General features: G+C 38.4%; 2 protein-coding genes across 2 annotated transcripts; both read right to left on the reverse strand.

The window, feature by feature from the left end:
- Positions 1–2,430: 2,430 nt before the first annotated feature.
- On the reverse strand, positions 2,431–5,417 carry LOC119909744 (CMRF35-like molecule 7). Its single transcript, XM_038727965.1, has 5 exons — positions 5,256–5,417; positions 4,290–4,601; positions 3,998–4,033; positions 3,790–3,897; positions 2,431–2,966 (listed from the first exon to the last, which is right to left on the reverse strand). The coding sequence occupies exons 1-5, from the start codon at positions 5,287–5,289 to the stop codon at positions 2,614–2,616; spliced, it is 843 nt and encodes a 280-aa protein (XP_038583893.1). The 5' UTR covers positions 5,290–5,417; the 3' UTR covers positions 2,431–2,613.
- A 161-nt stretch (positions 5,418–5,578) lies between these two features.
- On the reverse strand, positions 5,579–10,221 carry LOC119909743. Its single transcript, XM_038727964.1, has 5 exons — positions 10,082–10,221; positions 9,624–9,956; positions 9,089–9,130; positions 8,835–8,962; positions 5,579–8,003 (listed from the first exon to the last, which is right to left on the reverse strand). Exons 1-5 carry the CDS (start codon positions 10,146–10,148, stop codon positions 7,683–7,685), a joined length of 891 nt encoding a protein of 296 aa, XP_038583892.1. The 5' UTR covers positions 10,149–10,221; the 3' UTR covers positions 5,579–7,682.
- Positions 10,222–11,216: the final 995 nt, after the last annotated feature.

An 11,216-nucleotide genomic window follows, 5' to 3' on the forward strand; every position in this document is an offset into this window, starting at 1 on the left:
TAGACTGTACAAACCATAACCAGGAAAAATGTTTATGGAAGATGTTTTGAATGTTAGAGAAGCATTGGGTAAATAATAATGTTGCAGGGACATACAAGTTAAATTGAGATCACAAAGCTACCTCTTGCTTCATTGTGTCTGTGTTTCCTGAATGTACAAAACAAAACCACCAACAGACTCAGCAGCAGCCAAAGTCACAGCCAGGTACCGCTCCTTTCCTGCCAGAGGTGGTGACTCTAGAGTGATGAGAAATACCACATTTAACATACATTTAAAGGCCAGGCAACCGGGGTTTGAACCCACAACCTTCCTGCTGTAAGGCAACAGCGCTATCCACCGTTAAATTTATCATTCCTGCCAAATCAATCTACATTAATATAATCTTGAGAAATACATTTAGTATTTAAACAACAATCTAGATGATTCTGCCTGCACCATTGTTTTTTTTTTACAAACCTGCCAAATGCTAAACCCTGAAAATGAAATATGCTGACATTGCATTCAGCCACTATGCTGCACACAGATGGAAATTACGTCCTGATGACTTAAAACCTATGTTAACTGGGATTCATAAATTTATATTTTTAGATTTCCATATTATTCATATTTAGATGTTTTATATATTGCAGTTTTTCTCTTTGTGTGTTTGTTGTTTTAAATGTTGTTTTTATGTATTTATTATATAATACAGTGGGTATGGAAAGTATTCAGACCCCTTTAAATTTTTCACTCTTTGTTTCATTGCAGCCATTTTCCAAAAATCAAAAAAGTTCATTTTATTTCTCAGTAATGTACACTCAGCACCCCATCTTGACAGAAAAAAACAGAAATGTAGAAATTTTTGCAAATTTATTAAAAAAGAAAAACTGAAATATCACATGGTCATAAGTATTGTATGTATTGTATGTATTTTATATAATAATATATATACTTATATAAAGCACTTAATTTCCTGTGTTTAGATGTAGAAATGAACTTGCCTTGCCCATCATAAAGTGGGACTATTTCGATAACATGCATGTGAGATTGTTTCAGGTTTTTCCTGAATAAATTGTTGTGTATGAGGTGTTACCTGTATGCACATCATCAGGTGGTGTGGACCACAGTGTTGTACTACTGGCACTCTCTGTCACTGAGTTAAAGAAACCACCAGAAAACAGACTGAGAATCAGCATCTCTGTTTAAGCAAATAGCGTGTGAGGATGTGAATCAAGCTCTAAAAGACGTTCCTGAACACAATATATTGCACATAGTTCAAATAACCTGTAGGTGATTGTTGCTGGTTTCTGGTAATGGCTTGAACTGTGGTAAAAGGGAGGTTTAAGATGAGTGCTGGAGGACTGAAAGGTGCAGGAGCTGTCAAAGAACAACAAGAGGTGCTCAGGAAGGAAAAATGAATACAGCTGCAGTAATACATAATCTAACGTTGACATACCTGCATAGACTGTGAGCTTGATTTCTGTTTTAGGATCAAAATAGTTTGTATCTATTTCACACCAGTACGTCCCACCATCATTCAGGTTCAGGTTATAGATGGTCACATGCAGGATCCTTCCTTTAGTATCATCCCAGAGATAATATTTCCCTTCATGTATCCTCTCTTCTGAATTTTTACCAGAGGTCTTAATCAGAATTGTTCTTTTACCATAAATGCCCTTAGAGAAATATTTCGGATATGTTTCATACCCAGAGTCATATTGGCAGAGGATGTTAACTAGCCCTCCCTCCTGGGCTGATGCATGTATCTTTGATTGTTGGCATCTGACTGCTGCCAAAGAAAAATAAACAGTAGTTATTTTTTGTAATGGCAAAATGGGCACAAAAACTTTGCTTCAGCTGTTTTTCATCCTTTAACTGGATGTCTTCAAAGAGTTGATGTTCAGCCAATTTATATTGAAAATGGCTCAGAAAAGCAAAAGTTCTCAGCAGTATAATAAAATATATCAACACTGTAAGGGGATCATTTTAAAATTGCAGCTCACCAGAGAACAGCCAGATGCTGAGAAGAAGCATTTTCCTCATTGTGATCTTTGTCAAATTCTCTCTCACCTTTTGTTTCCCTTAGCTTCTACCAGTTTCTCTGCCCTTCACCAGCTCTCAGACCACTTCTTAAATTCAGTCGAAGGCTTTCATCCTGCTCAAGAAACAGTACTGGAGCCCCACAATGAACGAGGAGGTGTTGAGGGTGATCATGAGTTGGTGATGTAGGTGTGAAGCTTGTCCACTACAGACTCTTCCTTTGCTAACATCTCTTTTTCCGTTCTCATACAAGCTGTGCGTGTGCGTGTGTGTGTGTGTGTGTGTGTGTGTGTGTGTGTGTGAATGTGTTTTTTTCCACAGTCAACCACAAACAGACACTCACAGAAAATACAAAAATTTACAGAGAACAAAATCCACACATTGATTTTACAATATTTTATTAGGGTAAAATCATTTTTTAAATTAGTATTTTAATCATTTGAAAAGTAAATAAATTCAGAATTATTAAAATAAATATTCATTCAGCCTTAGAACAGAAATGCATCTCAGCGGTGCATACTGGCTGTTTAGCAAAGCACAAATTCTTAGGAAGATACTGTAGGCGACTCAACAGTAAAGATGGCAGCACTGAGTTCAGACATCGCAATAGACTGTTGATTCATCTGTCGAAATGTGTTTAATGCTGGCATACGTAGCTGATGCAGTGCGAGGTGTGACTGAGGTGCAGTCGGTGTGTTTGTTGAAGCTAACAGTGGAGTAGAAGAGACTGTCTGGTTGGATCTGAGGCTCTGATGAAACAGTGACATTGGAGTAAATATTGTCTGCATGATCTCTGCTGGTATCTTGATGCTGAACGGACGACGATCTGAAGATGTCGTCAGTCGTGCCATCTGTTTCTTGGTCCTCATTGGCTGTTGAAGAGGAAGTAGTGATGTGGTGTGCACCTTGTTTCTGACTGGATAGTGATGCATAAACAGTGTCCTTTCCTGTATGGAGAGTAATGATACATTTACAACGTTTTAAATCCCTGTGAAATTAAACTACATCTTTACTTTTACTTCTTTTTGGGCCATACGGCTGCATCCTTCGCCAACATTTTGTTTCAACAGGCAAAACATCGAACTAGAAAATTACTGAATACATTTTAAGTCAATTCAAGTCAAGTTTATTTGTAGAGCCCAAAATCACAAATTAGTCTCTAGGGGCTTTACAATCTGTATAAAATGGAAAAGCATGTCCCTCTTCTTGCTCTCACACAGGAACTACCACTATTAAAGTGCTAAAATGTTACATTTTGAGATGTGCTAATTATTAGGCCTGTTGTAGATGGTTGCAAAGAAGTTGAAAAGATGTTAAATGAGTTTCCAATGTGGCAGCTATAGAGCTGTTGCTTGGGCTTTATTAGGTGGTTTCCGTGTTCAGAGTGGTTTCTATGTGGTAGCTCTGTGGTAGCTAACTTGTTTCGAAAGTGCTAACTATGGTTTCAAGGTTAGGTGGCTGCGTGGTTGTATTCAGAGAGTAACTGTAGCTATGGCACCACCACTCAGCTTCGTTGCCCAGTGGCCACCATTGGTAACCATGGGTCCCCTGCCACCCACAAAGGGCTCCATTTTAAAAGGACATCTGTAAAACTCTTGACAGTAACCCTGAGACTTTTTTGGCTAAAGCACTGGGCCAGCAATTTTCACAAAGTCGTTGCTGGATGTGTGGGATAGCTGTTGATGTGAATCTGGGTGTTTTCCATTATCTGTGTTTCAAACTGCCATCGTATTCTGAAAATATTATTATATGAGTCTGTGATTTATATACCAGAAAATGTTGTGATGTCTCTGTTTCGATGTCTAAAGAATATTAGAAGGACAATCGCCAGAGTCAGCACAACTACCCCAAGCCCTGCTCCGACATACGCCAGCTTTTCTGAAAAAGATACAACATGACGTCAGTGATGATGTATATATCATACATATACATACATATATACATATACATATCACCATACAACCATACAGTTTCTTACTAGAGGATAAAGCATATGTTGCCTCATCGGGTTTTCCTGAAAGAAAAAAGAAACAAAAAAATGATCTTAATTTTGTTCCTTGTTCTCAGTTACTGTTTATCTGCTGCGTTAGTATTTGGTTTCTTTCCTGTAATGTCTGTCTGTTGTGGAAAAGAGAAGATCGGTTTGAGACAGACAGTGTTGTGAAATATTGGTCACATTTAAGTGAATGGAACCGAAATCTTTCTCTCTTAAGTGGTGAAAAATAACAATGTCATAATACACATTCATATACAGTGCTAAATCAACTCACCCATTATGACTGTGAGGTCTACCATATTGTACGTGTCGACACCAATTCTCTCTATTCCACACCAGTAGGTTCCTGAGTCCTTCTGCGTCAGATGAAAGATGGTCACCTTGAACGTGTTTCCTTCATCTATAATACTGTATTTGTCATTTGAACCTTTCTCCTTTTTTCTGCTACTTATTAGGATGTCTGCATCTTGACATGCTCCCTTGCAGAAATATTTGATGTTGGAAAATGCGTTGACGTGAGTGCATTTTATTGTGATGTCCTTTCCCAATTCTCCTATTACCGACACAGTTTCTGTCTCCCGCAACCCTGCGCAAAACAAACGAAGGTCATACTGTGTGACAGCAAACAGCTGTTAACCTCACTAGTTACACAGTCTGTACCTCATTTGTAAAGTTCATACCAACCTGATAGACTCGTTCTGTTCTTTGATGGTGGTGGCACAATGAATAAGACACATGCCTTTGGTGTGAGAAACCCAGGTTCAATCCCCCACTATGACCCATCCACCATTGTGTCCCTGAGCAAGACACTGACCTAATTGCTCTAGAGGTGTGCTACCTCTGACATATATAGCAATTGTAAGTCAGCTAAATGTGAATGTAATTCTTTAAAGCAGTGGCTCACAAACTTTTACGGCTCCGGACCCTTTTGATTTCTGGTCCCTGACAGAGACTGCACATGTCTGCGAGTATTGTAGTGTAGTGTTGGCAGTTTGTTCTGTTTTTTATTGTGTCATTTCAATAATTTTCAGAGGTCTATAGAAAAGTTAAAACTAGGCAGTACTTCACAAGAAAACAAGCAGAGATTAGAGTCTGTAAAAATAACCCAAATTTTGTGTGAGCACATTTTGTTTGTTTTAAACCCTGTCAATCTGAGAAAACTCACAGCCACAAAAACACCAAACATTCAGATAGAGGAAGAGAGACAAAGAGACAAAAGAATTCATCCCGGGAAACTTACCTCCCAGAAGAAAGACCAAAATTAGGAATATCATCTCCCTGATACTGATACGATATGTACATCTGGCTTTCCTTTGCCTTTTCTTATCTCAGCCTGATGTCAAGTCTAAGTAATTATCTTAAAATAAATGACAGCTCTGCACTTGTCATAGGTTCCTCTTTGTTGTTGCACTTCCTCTGACTACATGACCGTCTGAAACCATGTAAACCACGTGGGAAGCATCAAAACACCCTCCCATCTTTTGCCTGTCACACAGTGAATGTTCAAGATCAATCAGGCCAGTAAATAATTAACACAAGGACACCCTCAGATATTACCACTTGGTTTATTTAGTTGAAATGTCTCATAAATTATAGTTGGACAGTGCTTAAAACATACAGTGAGTTGAGTTGAGTTGAGACTCGTGCTGAGACTGTAATATCTTTTAATCAGTCTTTTCTTTTGCTCATGCCATACACAATGATGCATTTTCTTCTAGAAATAACAAAACAAAGCAAAAACTAACAATATTGCTACTTGATTTACTTGACTCCCGAAATGTTATGTCTTTTGAATTGACCACCATCCCTTGACTTTTTGTTTCTTACATACACAGTAAAGTTTATACAACAACAACAGCAACAACTTGCTGGTGTTTTGGCCATCATTCCTTTTAGTATAAATAACACATTAATCACCAAGTTAATTGGTGAAAAAATAAAAGTTAACATAAAGGTAAGAGTCATTCACGAAATGGTTGCCATTTCCACTTTATAATTTTCCAAATTTTCATCAAGAGCAAACTTTTTTTTTTACTTACAACTTGTTAAGATATGATAAACCCCCCAGAAAATATATTTTCCCACCTCATGCACAAAATCCTTATTAATATTATCCTTTTTATTCAAACATGGGAGCCGTTCTTGTACCACCCCGTCACGGACAATATGTGCACTCTCTGAGTAGTAATGCAAGCAATACATTTGTAAAATGTAATATTTTCCTACTAGTAAAATGTCCTTTTGTTGGAAACCATCAATACAAAGTATGTAATTTAATAATTTTTTTAATTCTTAGATTTTCCATCTAAAATTTGAATTCAACATGTCAGTGGCCTCATTGTTTGTACAAAAAATTCTAATTCACTTAAAAAAGTCTAATAAAAGTTTAAGGATTTTTTTGATTAGTCCACAAACCAAGAATTTTATTTAACATTAATTTATGGAACATTTCACTTCCTTTCCATCATTTTTTAACAATATGACCCTGTGACAGGGTGATACGGACAAACTGTTTCTCTGTTTGTTTTAGCCTTCATCTAACATTAGAAACTTTTGTTAATTTTGGATATAAATGTAGACTTACTGTGACTTAATGATAGGCCAAAACAAAGTTGCTGTTATTGTGAAAATGTCAGAGTCTACTGATATTACAGATTTATTAAAAGATCAGTATGTTTGGCTTAATGTGATGCAAAGACACCTCCTCCCTCACAACAGCTGTTTTAAAAGAGAGCTATTATCTCTACTATAATCTTAGGTGCATCTCAGAAAATTAGAATATCGTGAAAAAGGAAGAATTGTTTTCCCGTAATTTAAGCCAAAATGTGAAACTTTGACATATTCTAGATTCTAGACATGTAAAGCTTTATGCTTTATTTTCCAGCAGAATGTGCCACCTGCCCACAGGGCCGAAACCACAACGTTTGCTGACCATGGTATTGCTGTGCTTGATTGGCAAGCCAACTGACCTGAACCCCTTAGAGAGTCTGTGGTGTATTTTTAAGAGTAAAATAAGAAACACCAGACCCAACAATACAGACAAGCTGCAGGCCACTATCAAAGCAACCTGGGCTTCCCTAACATCTCAGCAGTGCTGAGGCTGATTGCCTCTATACCACACCGCACTGATGTAGTAATTCAGGGTCAAGGACCCCAGACCAAGTACTGAGTGCATAAAACATCTTTCCCAACTTTTCAACTTTTCAAGAGGCTGAAATTTCTGTATTATAAATGATCTATTTTGATATTCTAATATTTTGAGATGCACATGTAATCAATTATAACAATCGTTACAACAAGAAGCAGAACCACGCCGTCACAATAAAACTTGTGATGGGGTGGTAAGTGACAGGGTGGTTTTAGTATGTTACTCTTTAGGAATAGTATTTTTATTATATATCATGCTAACTAGAACACTTGAATTGACAGCTTTAAGCTTTGGAAACACACTTTGGGATATTTTTTGTAATTTATGCATCTTGTGTCAAACATTGCGGACCCAAATGGCAACTATTTCATAGAATGACTCAAAAGTCTATGTAGTGAAGTAAAGTAATGTTCCCAGATCTCAGCAATTACTTTTGTGAGTGTAAGGTTATAGTAACTGCAAGAAATGATCAGCCAAGCTTAGAAAATAAGTAGTATTTTAACCTGGAATTATCCTTAATCAGTTAATCTGCTCTTCGACTCCCAGAGGTCCATCTTTAGGCCCGCTGTTTCCATGAAGGCTGTGATAGACATGCTCCTCTAACCGCCTGGGATCCAGATGCTGGTACCGGCAGATGTGCCCTGGTACATCCACATCAGCATATTCATCGAGGCCGAGAGTGACAGTGGACTCCCGGTGCTTTGATGTGAAGTGGGAGCAGAGGTCAGGTGGTGGCAGTGGTAGAGCTGAAAGATCAGCGCAGTCTGGAGCCGAGCAGCTACAGCCGAGTTCAGGTTCAGTTCTTACACCGGGCATCATTGTCTCATAGTCTGATGATATCTGTGGGATAAACAGAATGAATTTACTGGACAATATTTAATTTTCAGTGAGCAGCCATGCTAGTGTTAGGCTGCACTTAGGCACAGCTGAGCTTTGAGCTTAATGCTAATGTTCAACATGCTCACAGTGACAATGCTAACATGCTGATGTTCAGCAAGTATAAGTGTTTACGATATTACATATTACACTATGGCGTCACAGGAGATACCATGTGGGGACTGCAGAAACTGTGATTGATGCTTTGTTATGAGTTTGTTTTGAGAGTGAGGATAACATTAAGGAAGTTAAAGGCTTTCAGTAGTCTTTCCCTTTCAGTAACAAACATTTAACATAGCAAATGCAAAACAAATCTGCAGCTCACCACGATCACCACTTTGTATGAATGAATGAACAGAAACACAGCAATAACAGTAGAAACGATGAAATATTGTTATCTGGATTAGTTGTAACTCCATGTCTGTTAATCTGTGTGTGTAGCTCACAGTTGCCCTGGATTACATAGTAAATGAAAGTCTATTGTTACGGAAAGGATTTCAACCCCATATATCCCCATAAGAACTTGTGTTGACTATATCCTAACACTTGATAATTAGCACTAAATGTTAGTAGCCTACAGCTGAGGTCATTTGATGTTGGCGCAAGATGAAAAGTCAAGTGACTAACTGCACTATTCATCCTGAGGGGGACATGAACGTCTGTACCAAATTTCATGACAATCCATCCCTTAGTTGCTAAGATATTTCAGTCTGGACAAAAGTGGTGGACCAGCCAGCCTTGCCAACCCAAGAGCCATGCTGCTAGCGTGGCTAAAGGTTTCTGTCATGGACAAACCTCTCTACTGTGGCGTGGAGCTGGTCTTCTTTGTTTGACAGCCAGCAGAAGACAAAGTGTGAACAGACACACACACAGTATCGCTGCCATGCACATCACTGCTGTCAAGTACAGCGGCAGGTGGAGCTCTGCAGGAGAGAACAACAACTGAAGTTACCTGGCAGAGGATTGAATTACACGCATATAAAATTATGAATATTGTGAAAAAGATGGGCACACAAACACACACACACACACACACACACATCACTTACTGTCTATTGTGAGATCTCTTGGAAAGACGGGTGATTCACTTACTGGAAAGCACAAATGCAAAAAAGCCAAAGAATTTATTTATATATAAAGTACAAAAGTAAAATAAAAACACACTGAGCCACTGTGTCTGATGTACTGTGTAGTTACACATATCCTACAGTAATATGTGAGATTTCTTGCAGGGTTCACTGTTGTTGAAGAATAGGAAAAAGACAATTAGTTTCCAAAAGTATACAAATGTGCAGTTGTAATAACCTAAGCATTTTTATAGCTAAAGAAACTCCTGAAAAGAGGAACATGTGTGGGAAAGTTAAAACTACTTAGTTCTCATTATAGAAAGAGGGGCCTGACAGCTTTAGATCTAAATGACCAGGTGGACAAAAACTATACAGTAACTGACTTGTAATCTACCTATTTAGCTGTAAGCTACTAACCACAAACCTGATTTTATTATAAGCATATGAACGTCATGTGCATGACAGAATACCACGTATACGTAGTTAACATGTTGATCCTGTGCCATGACACACGTACCTCGGGAAACATTCAGTAGTATGAAACTGATATAATCAGGGTCATGGCTGACATCCACCCCACACCGGTATGTCCCGCTGTCCGATGAGAAGAGTTTGTCCACCCTGACGATGAAGAAGGCCCCGGAGGTGTTGTCAAACAGAGAGAAACGTCCATTTGTCTCCCACTGATTGTGTTTCTCTGTCCGTATCAGGGTATTGGAGGACACATTGCCGTCATTGTCACGGCAGAAGTACTTATGATAGTGCACCCAGCCATCTGGATATACACATCTGAAGTCAAATCTCTGACCTTCGACACCGGTAACAGCTGTGGTTCTGACACTGATCAGAGCTACCAGTTAGAATAAGCTGTGTTAGTCTCAAAATCATGTAACCATGTGTTTTAATAAACAGTTTATCTCTAATGAAGTATTTTTCATCAGCATTAAAAGTCTAAATGCATAGCATGCAGCCCACCTTGGATTTGTAGTATAGTAATGATGACTGTTGTAGTTGTTCTCCATGAGATCCAGGTTGCTCCCATCTCTCCCAGTTTATTTTCAGTCTACACACTCTTCTTTCCAAGCTGTATAATGAGGCAGACACCTGGACTAAAGATCACGTATGAGTGTTCTGGTGCTTTCATGTCCATGTGTTAAAACCTCTTCCTCTTTCACTGATCAGACCACTTCACACAAAACCTTCAGCCTACAAGAGTGAAATCACGGCAGCTTGTGGGAATCAAAAAAACTTTCAGTGTCCTCATAGCATATTTTTTACTGCAAAATAGAGTTTAATTTGCCACATCCTTCAAGTCAATTCTATCCTCCCCTGTAATCTACTTGAGTTATCTTGAGTTTCCTTTTGCCAAAATTTATGTTATTACTGATCTATAAAGCATTAACAAATCATTTATAAACAGTTGAAGCAGCACCAGTCAATATTGTTTTATTAACAATAGATCAAATGACTACGAGGTGAATGGGATGCTCGTAGTCACAAATCCACAGAGATTTATCACCAGACTGCAGTTAAGAGGTTTATGGAGCATTTTATCTTCTTTTAGCCAATTGTTTTGGTTATTAAGACCCACAACTGTTTTCAATTACTCTTGTTTTCAGCAGCAGCAGGTTTACCAGCTTTAAACCTAAAATAAACCAACTGTAGACTGAATGAAAAAAGTGGGCATATTCGCCGTGACATCACCCATTTGTTTGTGGACCACTGTTTTGATCGCCATCTCGTTATTTTGCAACAGTTACTCACATAATCACTTCCTCTTTAGTGGTTTTGCCTACAAAATAAAAACACTAGAAGCTTATGTTTATTGTAATGGTTTATTTGTTGTTGAACTGAGCTTTGAGAAATTCTGAACGACACTGAAAAGAGTCTAGCCAGCTTGACACACCTCTGAAAGAGCCATCAGAAAACGTGATTCCCCTAAATGTCCTGTGCCTGGAGATACTGGGGAAATGAAAAAGCACTCTTAGGTTGATGGATGCGGATCAAAAACCGAAACACAAACACTGCAGCACATGCTGCAATGTAACCCGAAAAAACAGTTGCTGCAGAATGCTGTAATGGTCAAATGCACATATGTTATACACCACAA

This window comes from Micropterus salmoides, unplaced genomic scaffold (genome assembly GCF_014851395.1).
Source record: "Micropterus salmoides isolate LMB-PRFRI ecotype aquatic unplaced genomic scaffold, ASM1485139v1 Ms_hic_scaffold_1884, whole genome shotgun sequence".
Taxonomy (NCBI): Eukaryota; Metazoa; Chordata; class Actinopteri; order Centrarchiformes; family Centrarchidae; genus Micropterus; species Micropterus salmoides.